This window comes from Chiloscyllium plagiosum, chromosome 31 (assembly GCF_004010195.1).
Source record: "Chiloscyllium plagiosum isolate BGI_BamShark_2017 chromosome 31, ASM401019v2, whole genome shotgun sequence".
NCBI lineage: Eukaryota > Metazoa > Chordata > Chondrichthyes > Orectolobiformes > Hemiscylliidae > Chiloscyllium > Chiloscyllium plagiosum.
In genome coordinates this window covers 2,535,407-2,554,863 of record NC_057740.1, presented here as the reverse complement: position 1 = coordinate 2,554,863, position 19,457 = coordinate 2,535,407, and the positions used below count along the sequence as shown (strand labels likewise).

Here is a 19,457-nt window from a genome sequence, read left to right as displayed (position 1 = left end):
CTCCTGCTCCTTGGATGCTGCCTGACCTGCTGCGCTTTTCCAGCAACACATTTTTCAGCTCTGATCTCCAGCATCTGCAGTCCTCACTTTCTCCTTTCACCCTATACCTCTGCCCTCTAGGCCCTAAGGAAAAAACTTTGTCCATTTATCCTATCCATGCCGCTCATAATTTTGTAACCCTCTATAAGGTCACCCCTCAGCCTCTGACGCTCCAGGGAAAACAGCCCTAGGCTATTCAACCACCCACTATAGCTCAAATCCTCCAACCCTGACAACATCCCTGTAAATCTTTTCTGAACCCTTTCAAGTTTCACAACATCTTTCCGAAGGAAGGAGACCAGAATTGTACACAATATTCCAACAGTGGCCTAACCAATGTCCTGTACAGCCGCAACATGACCTCCCAACTCCTGTACTCGATACTCTGACCAATAAAGGAAAGCATACCAAACGCCTTCTTCACTATCCTATCTACCTATGACTCCACTTTCAAGGAGCTATGAACCTGCACTCCAAGGTCTCTTTGTTCAGCAACACTCCCTAGGACCTTACCATTAAGTGCATAAGTCCTGCTAAGATTTGCTTTCCCAAAATGCAGCACCTCACATTTATCTAAATTAAACTCCATCTGCCACTTCTCAGCCCACTGGCCCATCTGATCATGATCCAGTTGTAATCTGATGTAACCTTCTTCACTGGCCACTGAAAGAAAAATAAGTAATGATGTGCAAAAAGGAATTGAATGAATCATTTGAAGAGGAAGGTGTGTCAGGCTATGTGGTTAAAGTAAAGTAAAGGAGTGGAAATACTTGGGTAGGCCTTGTAAAAAGACTTGACAGTGGACCAAATGTCCTCTTCCTGTGCTGGATGGTTCTCTTATACTCTTTATGGCTGGGATATGAGATGTCATTGAAATATTGAAAAGTGCTCATTGCCAGTAACACAACGTTTTTACAGGAGGTTTGGAAGAATTTGTTTTAAGGTCTAGATAAAAACTGTTGATGGATAAATAATATTTTGGGAAACCATTTATAAGCTTTATAATTACCGGTAATCAATTTTGTATTTTCAGCTCAATTAAGGATAGCAAGCATGCTAATAATGAAATAAATCCATTGAAAGGTAAGCATAGATTATTCTTCCATAGTTTGTAATCAGCAGTTTGTTTTGAATGTTGCTTTTGAAAGCAATTCTCCTATTCATTAACTGAATGTATGCATCACTGGCTGGACCCGCATTAATCGCCCATCCTTAATTAATCGGAGTGTAGTTAAGAGTCAACCACATTGCTGGGTCTGGTGACCCACATTGGCCAGACCAGGTAAGGATGGCAATTTCCTTCCCTAAAGGAAATGTGAACCAGATGAGATTTTCTGACGATTGATAACTGTTCCATGGTCGTTTGTGAAACTCTTAGTTGCAGATTTTCATTGAATTCATGGCGGGATTTGAACTGGGTCCCAAAACATTACTTAGGTCTCTGGATTAATAGTCTAGTGATAATACCATGAGGCCATCATCTCCCCAATTACTTGTGTATATTCTCTTCGTATAAAATGCATATAACCAAAATTCAAAGCACAGTGGAACATAAAAATTGACATCTTACTCTCTGTAGTCGTGTAACTGCACCAGTTTAATTGTGAAGATGTTACAGCCAGGACACTTTCAGAAAGACTGAAGGGAGTGACTTTACGTTTATATAGTTTTTGAACATTGCTAGCAACTAAATGTTAGAAGTAAGATTTTTAAAATAGGTTTGAAGTTCCTTAACTGGTGTTTTCTAAAATGTGCAAGAATTTTGAGTTTTGTTCCCTTTTTAGGAAAATAAGCCAGTATGTTTTGCGCTATTTAAGATACTTTTTTTCTGGTAGTGTACTGTAGTATTTTAACTAGCCTAATCTTGGTGATTGTAAGAGGCAACTGGACCCTAATCGTTGTATTTGATGTTAATAAGATTTAAACATAAGGGCCCTATTGGACCTCTTTTGTTTGGATAGATGTGTTTCAATGGATGAAAAGTTAAGAAATGAACAGCTACGTTTCATTAAATCTTGCTTCCTACTGGCTAACCTGATCTTATATGCAAAGTAGTCAGCAGTCCCTGAGTATTACTGATACTAAGTTAAGGCTGGTGGGTCAGGCCTGGTATTGATCAGTATTTATTAGTTTAACTGAAATTTTTATATCTGCTAGTGGCATTTTGACAAGGTGTTCGGAGGGGGGAAGAATACAGAGAAGGATTTAGCTTCAATAACCAATCTTGGGGAGGGAATTCCAAAGCTGAAAATGTGTTGCTGGAAAAGCGCAGCAGGTCAGGCAGCATCCAGGGAACAGGAGAATCGACGCTCCGGGCATAAGCCCTTCCAAGAAGGGCTTATGCCCGAAACGTCGATTCTCCTGTTCCCTGGATGCTGCCTGACCTGCTGCGCTTTTCCAGCAACACATTTTCAGCTCTGATCTCCAGCATCTGCAGTCCTCACTTTCTCCCCGAGGGAATTCCAAAGACTAATGACCTTCTGAGAGAAGAAATTCTGCCTCGTCTGTGTCTGAAATGGGAGAGCCTATTTTGAAACTGCCCCCTAATTCTGAGGTCCCCCCCAGTGGAAAAGTCCTTTCAGCACGTACCCTGTCAAGTGCCTTCAGAATCATGTATGTTTTAAAAAAAATACACTTCTCTTTCTCCTAAACTCCATTAGATTAGATTTTCTACAGTATGGAAACAGGCCATTTGGCCCAACAGGTCCACAGTGACCCTCTGAAGAGTAACACACCCAGACCCATTCCCCTATTCTGTATTTACCCTTGACTGATGCATCTAACACTATGGGCAATTTAGCATGACCAGTTCACCTGACCTGCACAGCTTTGGACTGTGAGAGGAAACCCATGCAGACACTGGGAGAATGTGCAAATTCCACACAGTCACCTGAGGCAGAACTCGAACCCAGGTCCCTGGTGCTGTGAGGCAGCAGTGCTAACCACTGAGCCACCATGCCATCTATTATATACAAGGTGAATCTCCTCAACCTTTCTTTACAAGCTAGTTTTTTGCTCCTGGGTGACCAAAACTGCACAGAATATTCTAGATCTATAACAAGACTTCTCACCTTTTTTATTCTCTCCCCTTTGTAGTTTGCCTTATTAACTATTTGCTGTGCCCTATTAGCCAATGTTGTGATTCATGTACAGTGACATTCTTCAGTCTCTCTCCATTTAAATAATACTCTGTTTTTCCATTCCTCCTACCAAAGTGGGCATGCTCACAATTTCTCACATTATTTTCCATTTGTTAATTTTTTGCCCACTCACTTTATCTACATCCCATTGTAGACATTGTGTATGCTCCTTCCATCGTGCTTTCTTGCCTGTCTTTGAATCATAAAGAAATTTGGCTGCACTGTTTCTTCTATGTTATTACCCCAAACTTTGGAAATTCAAATATATTATTTTTGCTGATTCCCCTTTATCCACCTTGCTTGTTAGATCCTTTAAAAAACAAATTCCTTTTCACAAAACCATGTTGTAATTGTCTGACTGTATTATGGTTTTTTTAAGTGTCCTGCTACTACAGCTTTAATATTCAATTTTGCCATTTTCCGTATGGAGACTAACTGGCCTATAATTTCTCACTTTCTATCTCTCTTCTTTCTAGAGAAGTTTACATGGTGGTTCTCGAATCTGCTGTAATTTTCTCAGAATCTAGAGAATTTTGGAAGCTTTCAACTAATGTAACTATTATCTCTGCATCTACTTCTTCAAAGGTCCTACAATGCAGTTTATCAGACCGAGGGGACTTGTAAACTTCTAGGTCCATTAGTATGCTCCTTACTTTTATTTTCCAGCAACCATGACTATTCACCTTTGGATTTTCAACTATTTAAGGAATACCTTTTGTTTGTATTGATGGGTGCAAGATATTGATCAAAGCCTGTGCCATGTTGTTGTTTCCATTGCTAATTCTCCAGGCTCGCTTACTAAGGAACCAGTCCCTATTTAAGCTACTCTTTGCTTTCTATGTACATGTGGTGGCTTTTACTGCCTGTTTCTATATATTGTTAATTTTCTCTCATATGGAAATATCTGCCTTTTGTTTTTAAAGTCATTTACTGCTGGGTTATGACACCTTTCCCAATCTTCTGCCCTACCACTAGTCCTCTCAGCACTATTCTCTTTTCTTTCCATTTGGTACCCCCCTTAATTTCCCTAATTGGCCATGGATGACACATTCATGTGGCTTAGTCTTTCTTACTCAATGGAATATATCCTTGTTGAGAGCTATAAAATATTTCCTTAATTGTCTGCCATTGCAACTCAATCATCTTTTAGTCTATTTTCCCACTCCACTTTAGCCAACTTGGTCTTCATACCCTGGTAGTTGTCTTTATCTGTGAGTGATACAGATGTAGAAGTTAGGTTAATTGAGCAGTTTAGACAGATGCTTTTCTTGTGAAGGTATATGATGATGGCTTGCACGTTTTGAATCAATTCCAGATTTCCTGAACTAAGCTGAGATTTCTGCTGCTGTTTGTATTGTGTACATTTACTCCTCTGAGGGCACACTTGATTTCTCTCATGCATTTTTTCTTGGTCAGCAATTATTTTATTGACTGGGGAGAGGATTGAGAGGCAAAATAGCTGGTACTCCTATTTATTAAACTCTTGATCGTCGTTAGGTCGTGACCTCCAATGATGAGTTGCCAAAGGTTGCTCACAGTGTTTCTCTTCCAGTTAATATTGAAGTGAGAAATGTTAAATATTGAAGAGATAGTTATAAGCCAAAGTGAAGTCATTAGGAGTAGCAAGATAGTAAATGAAGGTAACACAAATTATTTCTGTTGCAGTGTTTAAAATTGCTAGGTCATCAATTGGGAAACAGAAAAATGCAAAATAATTTGTTTTACTGCTGTAATCCCCCTCAGACTGTGGTCATAGAGATGTACAGCATAGAAGCAGACCCTTCGGTCCAACTCGTCCATGCCAACCAGATATCCCAACCCAATCTAGTCCCACCTGGGTGCTCCGGTTTCCTCCCACGGTCCAAAGATGTGCAGGTCAGGTGAATTGGCCATGCTAAATTGCCCGTAGTGTTAGGTAAGGGGTAAATGTAGGGGCATTGGTGGGTTGCGCTTCGGCGGGTCGGTGTGGACTTGTTGGGCCAAAGGGCCTGTTTCCACACTATAATGTAATGTAATCTAAAAAAAAATGCCTTTTAAATGTTGCAATTGTACTAGCCTCCACCACATCCTCTGGCAGCTCATTTCATACATATACCCACCTCTGAGTGAAAACATTGCCTCTTAGGTCTCTTTTATATCTTTCCCCTCTCACCGTAAACCTATGCCCTCTAGTTCTGGACTCCCCGACCCCAGGGAAAAGACTTTGTCTATTTATCCTATCCATGCCCCTCATGATTTTATAAACTTCAAAAGGTCACCCCTCGGCCTCCAACGCTCCAGGGAAAACAGCCCCAGCCTATTTAGCCTCTCCCTATAGCTCGAATCCTCCAACCCTGGCAACATCCTTGTAAATCTTTTCCGAACCCTTTCAATTTTCAGAACATCTTTCCGATAGGAAGGAGACCAGAATTGCACGCAACATTCCAACAGTGGCCTAACCAATGTCCTGTACAGTCACAACATGACCTCCTAACTCCTGTACTCAATACTCTGACCAATAAAAGAAAGCATACCAAACACCTTCTTCACTATCCTATCTACCTGCGACTCCACTTTCAAGGAGCTATGAACCTGCACTACAAAGTCTCTTTGTTCTGCAATGCTTACCATTAAGGACCTTACCATTAAGTGTGTAAATCCTGCTAAGATTTGCTTTCCCAAAATGCAGCACCTCACATTTATCTGAATTAAACTCCATCTGCCACTTCTCAGCCCATTGGCCCATCTGGTCCAGATCCTATTGTAATCTGAGGTAACCTTTTTTGCTGTCCACTACACCTCTAATTTTGGTGTCATCTGCAAACTTACTAACTATACCTCTTATGCTCCCATCCAAATCATTTATATAAATGATGAAAAGTAGTGGACCCAGCACTCCACTGGTCTCAGGCCTCCAGTCTGAAAAACAACCCTCCACCACCACCGTCTGTCTTCTCCCTTTGAGCCAGTTCTGTATCCAAATGGCTAGTTCTCCCTCTATTCCATGAGATCTAACTTTGCTCACCAACCTCCCATGGGGAACCTTGTCAAATGTCTTACTGAAGTCCATATAGATCACATCTACCGCTCTGCCCTCATCAATCCTCTTTATTACTTCTTCAAAAAACTCAATCAAGTTTGTGAGACATGATTTTCCACGCACAAAGCCATGTTGACCATCCCTAACTAGTCTTTGCCTCTCCAAATACATGTACATCCTGTCCCTCAGGATTCCCTCCAACAACTTGCCCACCACTGACATCAGGCTCACTGGTCTATAGTTCCCTGGCTTGTCCTTACCACCCTTCTTAAACAGTGACACCACATTAGCCAACCTCCAGTCTTCTGGCACCTTGCCTGTGACTATCGATGATACAAATATCTCAACAAGAGGCCCAGCAATCACTTCTGTAGCTTCCCACAGAGTTCTAGGGTACACTTGATCAGGTCCCCAGAGTTCTTTTTCTATTTTCCATCTGAATTTAAATTTAAAACAATATTGTTTTTATATCACGTATCACTTATATTGTCACTTATTCCATGTGTGTCATTTAGGGCTCTCCGACAACCATGGGACATCAGATGACATGGACAAAAACCTGTTGGTGAGTAATTTGTGTTCTACAAAGCAAGTTACTTGTGTAAAATAACCTCGTTGATAAAAATGACAAGCAGAGAACTGTATGAGAGATAGAAACTATCAACCTTTTAGTTATCACAGTATATCTGAGGAAAAGAGAGAGAGAGATGGAGTGTACCACTGTGTGTTACATGCTAAATCTGAAATGCAAGTCTGAGCCATTATCAGGCTTAAATTCTGGAATAAGACTGGTAGCCTGATCGCAGTTTCACTTCCTATTTGCCATATCTCACCTTTAACATCAATAAAAATTCTGTTTTCAAACTAAGGCATTGCCATTAGAAAACAAACAATTTTTGATTTCCCAAATTCTCTTGGCCATGCAGACTCAATTTGGCAACCAATCTTCACCCCTTTTCTCCTGTAGTATGAATTGCTGTGACTGTTTGAAATTTGGTCTGTGTTTATCCTGATGAGTGCAAGATAAAAGTCTTCAACAACATGTCTCTCTTATCAGCAATACTCCCATTCTTTATTGCCAAGTGATTATTTCTATTAATTGAATCTTGTTTCTCATCAATCTTCTGTTTTGTTTTGTCTTTAATTTTTGTCATCCAGCATATGTTAACTTTCCTTTTCAAAGAAATATGCCTTATTTGTACCTAAATGATCTTTATCTTATATGTCTTCCATTGTGGTATGATTTTTAAAAAATAAACCTTGGTTGAGAGATTATTGTGGAAACTTGTTCTATGTTGTTACATAAAACAAAGAACTGCGGATATTGAAGTTCTAAAACAAAAACAGTTGCTGGAGAAACTCAACACGTCTGACAGCATCTGTGGAGAGAAAGCAAAGTTAACATTCAAGTCTAGTGACACTTCTTCAGATCCTGGAACAAAACTTTTATTTCCTCAACATTGCATTGATAGTAGAGGACATATGGTGCAAGTTACTTATTTGATGTCAGCTTGTGAAACAGCCTTGGTGATATTTATTATCACCTTTTGTTCTTGTTTATTAGAAATTGTGTATGTTTGGAGGAAAGTAATAACTGACAGAGCAGCTATTACATGAGGTCTCACACTGCACAGGAAATATCTGAAAAGTCATGTTAAAATGACCACAATAGTAGAAAGATTGCGAAGACAATTGTGGTGGAAGATTTTGTAGTCACATTATAGTTATAGTTGCCAATGATGTAAGCCCCAGTTTGTTGTTGATTCTTTGGTGTCATACTCAAGCATATCAATGAATGGCTGCACAACACGCAGGGGGAAGATAGTCGTGATTCATATCAATACTGTAAATATTTGTAGTAATAGGAATGAATTCCTGCAGGCAGATTTTACTGATTAAAGAAGGAGACTAGCATGCAGAATGTCAAAGGTAGTAATTTCTGGCTTACTCTTAGTGCATTGTGTCTAGTGAGTATAGAAAAGATGATTAAGGCAGACAAATACATGACTGGAGAGATGGTGCCAAAGGAAGGAGTGCTTTAGAATACTGAAGCATTTAGGACTGTTTCTGGGAAAATGGGATTGATGAATGCCAGTTGAGTTGTACCTGAACAGGAGTGGGACCAAATTATCAATCCAGTATCTGTCATGTGCACACTTTTCTGCTTTTATCCTACTCACTCTCATCAGCCAGGCTGATCCGGTTTGCTAGCACCACCGTTCCTTTTTATAATTATCCTAATGATGATTTGGTTAATAAAAGTTACCCATTATCACTATTCTTCAGCCCATCAAATCTGTGCCAGTCAAAAAGACCACCTAACTATTCTAATCCCATTTTCCAGCGCTTTATCCACAGCATTGTATGCCTTTGGACATAGAACATTACAGCACAATACAGGCTCTTCGGTCGTCGATGTTGCACTGACCTTTGAAATCAATCTGAACCGCACCTAACCTACACTATTCCATTTTCATCTATATGTCTGTCCAATGACTATTTAAATGCCCTTAAAGTTGGCGTGTCCACTACTGTTCCACACCGCTGCTACTCTTGAGTAAAAAAACTACTTCTGACATCTGTCCTATATCTATCACCCCTCAATTTAAAGCTATGCCTCCTCGTGCTAGCGTTCACCACCCAAGGAAAAGGGCTCTCACTGTCCACCCTATCTAACCCTCTGATTATCTTATATGTCTCAATTGAGTCACCTCTCAACCTTCTTCTCTCTAACGAAAACAGCCTCAAGTCCCTCAGCCTTTCCCCTCGTAAGACCTTCCCTCCATACCAGGCAACATCCTAGTAAATCTCCCCTGAACCCTTTCCAAAGCTTCCACATTCTTCCTATAATGCAGTGACCAGAACTGTATGCAATACATGGCAGTGTGGCCGCACCAGAGTTTTGTACAGCTGCAGCATGACCTCAAGGTTCTGAAACTCAATCCCTCTACTAATAAAAGCTAACACACTGTATGCCTTCTTAACAACCCTAGCAATGTGGGTGGCAACTTTCAGGGGTCAATGTAAATTGACACCAAGATCTCTCTGCTCATCCACACGACCAAGAATCTTACCATTAGCCCAGTACTCTGCATTCCTGTAGCTCCTTCCAAAGTGAATCATCTCACATTTTTCCACATTAAAGTCCATTTGCCACCTCTCAGCCCATAGTTAGAGTTTTGTGCAGCTTATCTATGTCCTTCTGTAACCTCCAACATCCTTCTGCATTATTCACAACTCTACCCACCTTAGTGTCATCTGCAAATTTACTAACGTATCCTTCTACACCCTCATCCAGGTCATTTATGAAAATGACAAACAGCAGTGGACCTAAAACAGATCATTGTGGTCCACCAGTCATAACTGAACCCCAGGATGAACATTTCCCATCAACCACCACCTTCAGATGTCTTCCTTCAGCTAGCCAATTTCTGATCCAAGCCACTAAATCACCCTCATGCCTCATTATTTTGTGCATTAGCTTACCATGGGGAAAAGTCTTACTGAAATCCATATACACCACATCAACCAGTGTTGCAAATGCACATCTAAATACTTCATAAATGTTACAAGAGTTTCTACTTGTCACACCCTAACAGGCAGTAATTTCCAAATTCCCTCCACACTCTGGGTGAAAAAGCTTTTCCTCACATCTCATCTAAACCTTCTGCCCTTTCCATTAAGTATGGTGCACCTGGTCATTGGTCCTACATCAAGGGGAAAATTCTCTTCTTATCTACTTTATCTATGCCCCTCATAATTTTATACATCTCAATCATGTCCCCTCTCTTCTGTATCAAATGATTGAATCTGCCTCCATCACACACTGAAGTAGTACATATCCTAATCATTTGTCTCCTGCTCCTTGCATGCTGCTTGACCTGTTGGGCTTTTCCAGTGCCACACTCTTCGACACTGATCTCCAGCATCTCTTTTTCATAACTGAAACTCTCCAACCCAGGCAACATCCTGGTAAATTTCCTCTGCACCCTTTCCAGAGCAATCATATCCCTCTCGCTATGGTCTAACTCACTGCTTCGGCTAATAAAGGCAAGCATATCATATGGCTTCTGAACCACCTTATCCACCTGTCCCGATACCTTAAGGGACTGGTGTACATGTACGCCAAGGACAGTCTGATCTCGGTACTTCCCAGGGTCCTGCCAGTTATCGTGCATTCCCTAGACTTGTTTGTCTTTGAGAGGAGGCAAATTTTGATTGAGGACCAAAAGCATAATCTATATTTTGGATGTAGGTTTGCTCGCTGAGCTGAAAGGTTCATTTCCAGACGTTTCGTTACCTTACTAGGTAACATCTTCAGTGGACCTCAGGCGAAGCAATGCTGAAAATTCCTGCTTTCTATTTATATGTTTGGGGTTCTTTGGGTCGGTGATGTCATTTCCTGTGGTGATGTCACTTCCTGTTCCTTTTCTCAGGGGGTGTAACTCGATGTGTTTGTTGATAGAGTTCCGGTTGGAATGCCATGCTTCTAGGAATTCCCGTGCGTATCTTTGTTTGGCTTGTCCCAGTCGACTGGGACAACATATCCATCCTAGGACAAGCCAAGCAAAGACACGCACGGGAATTCCTAGAAGCATGGCATTCCAACCGGAACTCTATCAACAAACACATCGAGTTAGACCCCATCCACCACCCCCTGAGAAAAGGAACAGGAAGTGACATCACCACAGGAAATGACATCACCGACCCAAAGAAACCCAAACATATAAATAGAAAGCAGGAATTTTCAGCATTGCTTCGCCTGAGGTCCACTGAAGATGTTACCTAGTAAGGTAACGAAACGTCTGGAAATGAACCTTTCAGCTCAGCGAGCAAACCTACATTCAAAACCTCAACCTAAGCTACAAGTCTTCTCAAAACTCGCTGTAATCTATATAAGATGGCAGAGATCATTATTGCGAAATAAAGTGATAACTTTCTATCTGATTTGACCAAGGAAGGTGAAGGTACTGAAGCCATGGCGAAAGAGGAAGTTGGTAAGACCTTTGTCTTACAGACGCTGACTGCCAGCTCTTGGAAAATTCCTATCTTTCCTGGACCATGTAACCTCATCTCATATGTGGATCTCTTCTCCACCAACACCACCTAGCCCCATGCCCTCTTTAGATATCACTCTTTCCTAGCTGCTTCTAGCTTGAATTAGAGTCACCGGACTCAAAACATTACCTTTATTTTCTCTCTCCAGATGCTGAAATATCTGCTGTGTTTCTCAAGCATTTTCTGTTTCAGTTGGGTAAGATGATAGGGCTCTAAATTGATGAAGGGGAAGTGTTAGAAATGCTTAATATACTTTAAGTTAATCAGTCACCGGCACTGAATTGAATGCATCGTAGGAATCTGAAGGAATCATTGGCCATAAGCTTCCTACCAATAGTGATATATGGGAAAGTTTCTTCTATGCAGCAAATAGGAGAAAGTGAGGACTGCAAATGCTGGACATCTGAGTCAAAAAATGTGGCACTGGAAAAGCACAGCAGTTCAGGCAGCGTCCAAGAAGCAGGAGAAAAGTGATTAGGATGTGCACTACTTGAGTGTGTAATGGAGGCAGGTTCTATCATGGCTTTCAAAGGAGAACTCTGAGAACCTGGAGGAAGAAAATTTGCCGGGTTTCAAAAGACTTGTGAATTGATTCTGCTGTATAGCTGTTTCAGAGAACTAACACCCGAAGTAATGGCCTTCTGTAATGTAACCATTTTGTGATTCTAGACACAAGTCAGCCAGAGTGTGATGGAATGGCAGAACAGGCTCAAGATACTGAATGCCCTATTTCTGTGTTCTTGTGTGCCTCAATTAAGTCTTGCTTTAGATGTTAGGGTATCAAATACATAATGAGGATTTACAGAGATAGTGTCAGACTGGTGTAGTAGAGCAAAAGGATTGATAAAGTTGAGATAAGAGTTTCAGCAAAGAAAGGTTCAAGGTAATATTACAGAAGAGAATTAGAGTAATCTAAATACTTTAGGGAATAGGTGATTAACACAATTAGAGGAAAATTGCACATGAGATGTAATTACTACTTTCAAAATAGCTCTGCTTTCTACTTACAGTATTTTCCATGACAGCAGTTTGTCCCATTTTTGGTTTTTCAACACCATTTATAAATTTGATGGACTGACTTGGGATTTTTGATTAGAGGCCAGAAGGTGATAGCTGAATATAAGCATTAGCAAATCCACCTGAACTGTACCTGGAATTTCTTTATAATTTAGTGTGTTGCAGGACTTGACTGGTGTTCAAAATATAGCAAGACATTTGCTTTCTGCTATTATGAGGACAAATAACCATGTGCTGAGTGTTATTGATAGATCCTGTGTGCAGCTCCTGTTTGCCATCTCAACTGGCTTGGTGTCTTCCACATGCTGTCGCCAATGTGGAGCAAAGAGGGATCTGTTTCTCTGTTTGCCTGGTTGTTGATGGTTCTTGATCATGAGGTTTTCTTTAATTTCTTTCATGGGATGTCACTGGCAAGGCAGCATTTATTACCCATCCTTGATTGCTTTGAACTAATTAGTTTGTTAGGCCATTTCAGAAGACATTTAAGAATCAACCACATTGCTGTAGATTTGGAATCCAACGCAGACTGGATCAGATAAAGAAAGTGGATTTCCTTTTCTAAAGGACATTAGTGAACCAGTTGGTTTTTTACAACAATCACTGTCAATTGTCATTACTGAAACTAACTTTGTATTCCAACAGTTGCTGTAATTTTATTTGAACCCACAATCTGAGTACATTAGCCTAGACATCTGGATTGGTAGATGAGTTTAGCAGACTAGTTAAGTGACATTACCACTAATCTACCATCTCCCCTGTGAGGAATGATGCATTCATTTACAGTCCCGTGCATGTTCGAGTAAAATGTGTTTTTGGATCTGCAGGATGAAAGTGAGCCTAAATACAAAAGGTCTGCAGAGGAGAAAGTTAGAAATGTGACAGGTTCCAATCCAGGTTGCAAATCCAAAGCTGAGAATGACTGTGAACAACCTAGAGACAGGTAATACTGCTACATGTTAGAAATGTAATTGATTTTGCCAGGCAATATTAATGTTTCAGATTTTCTAAAATTCTAATTGTTGCTCTTTTATTCTCCTTGTGTATTGGTATAGGCCAATTCTTCATCTGTGCTTCTAGGTAATTTGATATGCAGCTTTGTGAATGTAATTTGATCTTATTTCATATTTATCATCACAAGAGCATGACATGCTGAAATAGTTTATTTGTCCAATATTAACAGCAATGCTATTCTGTTAAAATAGTGACCACACTTCAAAAGTTGATTGTAATGTGCTTTGGCGCATCATCTTATTTTTAGGGTGTTAACATTAGTAGAATCTTTCTCTGTGTAAACAGAACATCACTGCATCATGACTGTTTTCAGAGTTATGATTATGTTTGTAATTCGGTATCTGGATGCATTTGTTTCAAAAGCATCCACCTCTGATATTTTTATTGAACTGCAGAACAATCCAATCAGTCACATTGGGACTAAGGATCTGTATATTAAATCAGCTTGTTTTAGAAATGAGCAGTAATTAATATTTTCATCCTGCTGGACATATCCTCCACATTATATCCTTTGGTATATAGCAGTCTCCCTTGTGATAAATTAGTTTTCAGAACATAGCAAAAGTAGGCCACTCAGCCCCATAAGACTGATCTTCAATCTCCGGTTTTCAATATCAACTGATGTCATTAATATCTAGAAATATATGCCTTGAATGTATTCGATTACTTTTTAACCGTGTTCAGGCTATTTATTGCATGATAACATGACAGGGAATTAAGTTTAGTTGTTGAACCTCTTAAAATTGGTAACATGATGGTGTGCTTTCTCAAATGAGTATTTCTATAAGTATCTACTTGATATGGAAAATACAATTTTTTTAAAACCTCAGTTTCTCTCTAAAACAGCCTCTGATTTTTCATATTGAGTTCTGAAGAAGAGTTTGTCAGACTCAAAATGTTAACTCTGTTTCTGCTTCCACAAATACTGTCTGATCTGCGAGGTATGTTTGTTTAAATTTCAGTTTTCCAACATCTTTTGCTTTTACCTTTTCTATCATCATCTTGTTGTTTTAATTTTTAAACTTAATTCCAGTCATAGTTATTTCTTTCTTTTTTCACTTTGCTATTCACATCAGTTTCCTTCATTCTTCTTCCTTAAGACTGCAAGTTGTTTTAATTTAAATTTATGCCTTTTCACATTACTCAATCTATTTGAGGATTATATTTCTTTAATCAGTTCTTACTAAGTTCTTAGTATGTATTTGCCCTGTGTGGTTGATTGCATTTAAATGCTATTAGTTAAACATTTCCAAAATACTCCAAGTCAACTCGCTTTACTTATGCATTTCCTTTGATGCATTCAAATTAGCCTTTTCACTTGCAAATGTGAGTATTATTGTCTTAGTATTTTATTAACCCAGAATACAGAGAAAGTGAGGACTGCAGATGCTGGAGATCAGAGTCGAAGAGTGTGGTGCTGGAAAAATAAAGCCAGCTAGCCAGTTAGTTAAATCTTGATGAAGGGCTTATGACTCTCCTGCTCCTTGGATGCTGCCTGACCAGCTGTGCTTTTCTAGCACCACACTCTTTAACCCAGAATATGTTTTGGTCTCTGTATCTTTATTTCTATTCCCAGTTTGCTTGCTGACATCATCATGTTGAAATGGAAGTAACTGCTCATAATGTTTCTAATCTCATAACATTTTAACACAAGTGAAAATACTATCTATGGATGCTGGAGATCTGGAAGTAAAACAAAGTGCTAGAGAAACTCAGCAGGTCTGGCAGCATCTATGGAGAAAGTATCAGCATTACTGTTTTAAATCTAATTTGACTCTTCTGAATAGAAGAGAGTTGGCAATGGATGCTTTGAGACAGAGAGCAGGAGCAAGTGGAACAGAAGGGAAGGTCTGCGAAAGGTTGCAGAGTGAGTGAACTAAAGTCAAAGAAAATGGCAATTGTTGTAGAGAAGAGATGAAGTATTGGTCTAGAGTAGAATAAAGGTCAGTTCTAACCAAAAACAAGCATGAAAAAAAGATACAAATACATTTTTTGAGGTGATGCTATATAGTAGAAGTCAGAATTCATGGTGTGAAGTTGTTGAGTCCAGAAGACTCTTTGAGGAATGACAAAGTTAATTGATGAAGGAAGGGCTGTAGAGTCATATACATGAACTTTAGATAAAGTTCTCCATGATAGGCTGATGGAGAAGGTGAAGTCGCATGGAGTCCAGGGTGTACGAGCTAACTGGATAGAGAACTGGCTGGACCACAGGGAACCGAGAGTTGTAGTGGTAGATATTTTCTCAAAATAGAGACCTGTGACAAGTGGTTTCTACAGGGATCCGTGCTGGGACCACTGTTGTTTGTGATATACATAAATGATTTGGAGGAAGGTACAGGTGGTCTGATTAGCAAGTTGGCAGATGACACTAAGATTGGTGGAGTTGCAGATAGTGAAGGGGATGGTCAGAGAGTAGAACAGAATATAGATAAAGTGGAGAGTTGGGTAGAGAAATGGCAGATGGAGATCAATGTGGGCAAATGCGAGGTGATGCATTTTGGAAGATCCAATTCAAAGGCGAACTATACAGTAAATGGAAAAGTCCTGGGGAAAATTGATGTACAGAGAGAGCTGGGTGTTCAGGTCCATTGTTCCCTGAAGGTGGTAACACAGTTCAATAGAGCAGTCAAGAAGGCTTTCCTTTATTGGATGGGGTATTGAGAACAAGAGTTGGCAGGTCATGTTACAGGTGTCGAAAGCTTTGGTTCAGCCACATTTGGAATACTGCATACAGTTCTCGTCACCACATTACCAAAAGGATGTGGATACTTTGGAGAGGGTGCAGAGGAGGTTCACCAGGATGTTGGCTGGAATGGAGGGCGCTAGCTATGAAGACAGGTTGAGTAGATTAGGATTATTTTCATTGGAAAGACGGAGGTTGAGGGGAGACCTGATTGAGGTCTACAAAATCATGAGAAGTATAGACAGGGTGGATAGCAAGAAGCTTTTTCCCAGAGTGGAGGACTCAGTTACTCGGGATGACGAGTTCAAAGTGAGAGGGGAAAAGTTTAGGGGAGATAAGTGTGGAAAGTTCTTTACACAGAGGGTGGTGGGTGTCTGGAATGCGTTGCCAGTGGAGGTGCTAGAGGTGGGCACAACAGCAGTCATTTAAGATGTATCTAGACACCATGGGCGGCACGAGCACTGCTGCCTCACAGCACCAGAGACCCGGGTTCAATTCCCACCTCAGACGACTGACTGACTGTGTGGGACTGTGTGCACATTCTCCCTGTGTCTGCGTGGGTTTCCTCCAGGTGCTCCGGTTTCCTCCCACAGTCCAAAAATGTGCAGGTTAGGTGAATTGGCCATGCTAAATTGCCCATAGTGTTAGGTGAAGGGGTAAGTGTAGGAGAATGGGTGTGGGTGGGTTGCGCTTAGGTGGGTCGGTGTGGACTCGTTGAGCCGAAGGGCCTGTTTCCACACTGTAAGTAATCTAATCTAATCTATAGCACCACATCAATCAATACATGAATGGGCAGGGAGCAGAGGGATACAGACCCTTAGAAAATAGGCAACAGATTTAGGTAGAGAATCTGCATAGATACAGGCTTGGAGGGCCAAATGGCCTGTTCCTGTGCTGTAATTTTCTTTGTTCTTTTCTTTGTTCTTAAAGTGCCTTTCTAAAAGATGAGGTGATGTTCATTCAGCTTGATTTAATCTTCACTGGAGTACTACAGCAAGCCTAGCACAGAAATGCAAGCACGCATGCAAGATGGCGTAATGGAATGGCAAGGTCCAGAAATCAGGGTCATGATTGTTAACTGAGTGGATGTGTTCTGCAAAGCAAACACACAGTCTCTATTTGGTCTCCCCAATGGAAAGGAGACATATAGCGACTACAGTTAGTCAAGTTGAAAGAGGTACAATTTTCTGCATCACCTGTGGAAGAATTCTAATGTTAGCTAACATTCTAGACCACCTAAGAACTGCCGGAGTCTTAGATTTCCTGTGAAGTTTTCTGTGATGCTGCATTTTTTAAGAGTGCAGACCTTCATTATTTCTACATGATATAACCTGACCCCTCTTCTTGTGACCCAGTGGAAACTCGTGAAATTCCCTTTCGATTACATAGTTAGTAATGTGCATCAGCAACAACTCAGTTGCAAACACATGACACCGTCATATGGTGCTGGGGGTGTATTGAACTATCTGAGGTGTTGTTTTTCAAATGAGATGTTAACCAAAGCCCATCTGTCTGTATGCATAGATGTAAAAGATCCAAAGGCATCATTTTGATAATGAGAAGGTGGCTTAGCCCCATTGTCTTGGTCCTTGATTTTGTAAAAATATTGATTACTTGGGTCATTATCACATTTTTTTTTTGTGGAACTCTGCTGAGTGCAAATTAGCTGTCAGATTTCCTACATTCGAACAATGATTATAGTTTCATTGAACGTATAGTAGTGTGATGCTTAAGAATATTGAGATGAGCACTATATACATGCAATCTTTCCTTTTTCTTTCCTTGTTGAAAACACCTTCCTATGCTCAGTGGTCATTTTGCTTATCCCTGCCATCTGATTAGATTAGATTGCAGTGTGGAAACAGGCCCTTCGGCCCAACACGTCCACACCGACCCGCCAAAGCACTACCCACCCAGACCCATTCCCCTACATTTACCCCTTCACTTAACACTATAGTCAATTTAGTAACCTGCACATCTTTGGACTGTGGGAGGAAACCGGAGCACCCGGAGGAAAACCCACGCAGACACGGGGAGAATGTACAAACTCCACACAGTCAGTCACGCCTGAGGCGGGAATTGAACCCAGGTCTCTGGCGTTGTGAGGCAGCAGTGCTAACCACTGAGCCACTGTGCCACCCACATCCTTCAATCTCAATTTACAAAATGTGTCAGTCACAGAGGCCATGTCAACTTAGATAAAATGAATTTACATTATCGCCTACAAATAAACCAATACAGCTAGTCCCATCCTCTAATCTATGTTTTTTTTCCTGTGTAGTATGCCCTTGCTGAGAACTTAAAACTTCTGTTTAAGGTGAAGTTGTTTTTGAGATCTTCAGTCAACACAGTTGCTAATTGCCGCAACAGCCTTGAGTTCCAACATCTTGCTTCTAGGACTCATGGATATGGTTTTTTTGGGTAAAACTTATTTTTACCACATTCATTTCCTTTGATCTCTTAATCTCCATTTTGATCTTTGTTTTGGTTTTTTCTTGTTCTATAACAGTTTTAATCCTGATCTATATACTCTTGCTTTCTTTTGGTGAAGCACGCTTAAAAAAATCTTCTCCTACCTCAGAATCTTTACATTGATTGGCCAATATTCCTGATTAAAAATGTGTTGCTGGAAAAGCGCAGCAGGTCAGGCAGCATCCAAGGAGCAGGAGAATCGACGTTTCAGGCATGAGCCCTTCTTCAGGAATCTGCTCCTAGAAGATTTTAACCTACACTCCAGCATCTGCAGTCCTCATTTTCTCCTACAATATTCCTGATTGGACCAGCACATGGTATTCAGAGTACATCCTGACTTTAAAGCACCATAAATCCTCTCCAACTTTGCCTTTCCTGTGTCTTTGGCATCATAGAACATAGAACAGTACAGCACAGAACAGGCCCTTCAGCCCATTATGTTGTTTTTTTTTACATTACATTACAGTGTGGAAACAGGCTCTTCGGTCCAACAAGTCCACACCGACCCGTCGAAACGCAACCCACCCATTCCCCTACATTTACCCCTTTACCTAACACTACGGGCAATTTAGCATGGCCAATTCACCTGACCTGCACATCTTTGGACTGTGGGAGGAAACCGGAGCACCTGGAGGAAACCCACACAGACACGGGGAGAATGTGCAAACTCCACACTGTCAGTCGCCCGAGGCGGGAATTGAACGGGTCTCCGGTGCTGTGAGGCAGTAGTGCTAACTACTGTGCCACCGTGCCGCCCATTGATCCTCATGTATGCACCCTCAAATTTCTGTGACCATATGCATGTCCAGTAGTCTCTTAAATGTCCCCAATGACCTTGCTTCCACAACTGCTGCTGGCAACGCATTCCATGCTCTCACAACTCTCTGTGTAAAGAACCCGCCTCTGACACCCCCTCTATACTTTCCTCCAACCAGCTTAAAACTATGACCCCTCATGTTAGTCATTTCTGCCCTGGGAAATAGTCTCTGGCTATCGACTCTATCAATGCCTCTCA

General features: G+C 40.8%; 1 protein-coding gene across 4 annotated transcripts in view; it reads left to right on the top strand.

The window, feature by feature from the left end:
* The window catches only part of LOC122565142, a 108,780-nt gene that overhangs the window by 30,545 nt on the left and 58,778 nt on the right, over positions 1 to 19,457 (top strand). For all 4 annotated transcript variants that reach the window (XM_043720808.1, XM_043720807.1, XM_043720809.1 and 1 more), the window contains 3 exons: positions 1,073 to 1,122; positions 6,714 to 6,763; positions 13,098 to 13,213. In XM_043720808.1, coding sequence (XP_043576743.1) covers positions 1,073 to 1,122; positions 6,714 to 6,763; positions 13,098 to 13,213 — 216 coding nt within the window. The remainder of the gene's footprint in view (positions 1 to 1,072; positions 1,123 to 6,713; positions 6,764 to 13,097; positions 13,214 to 19,457) is intronic.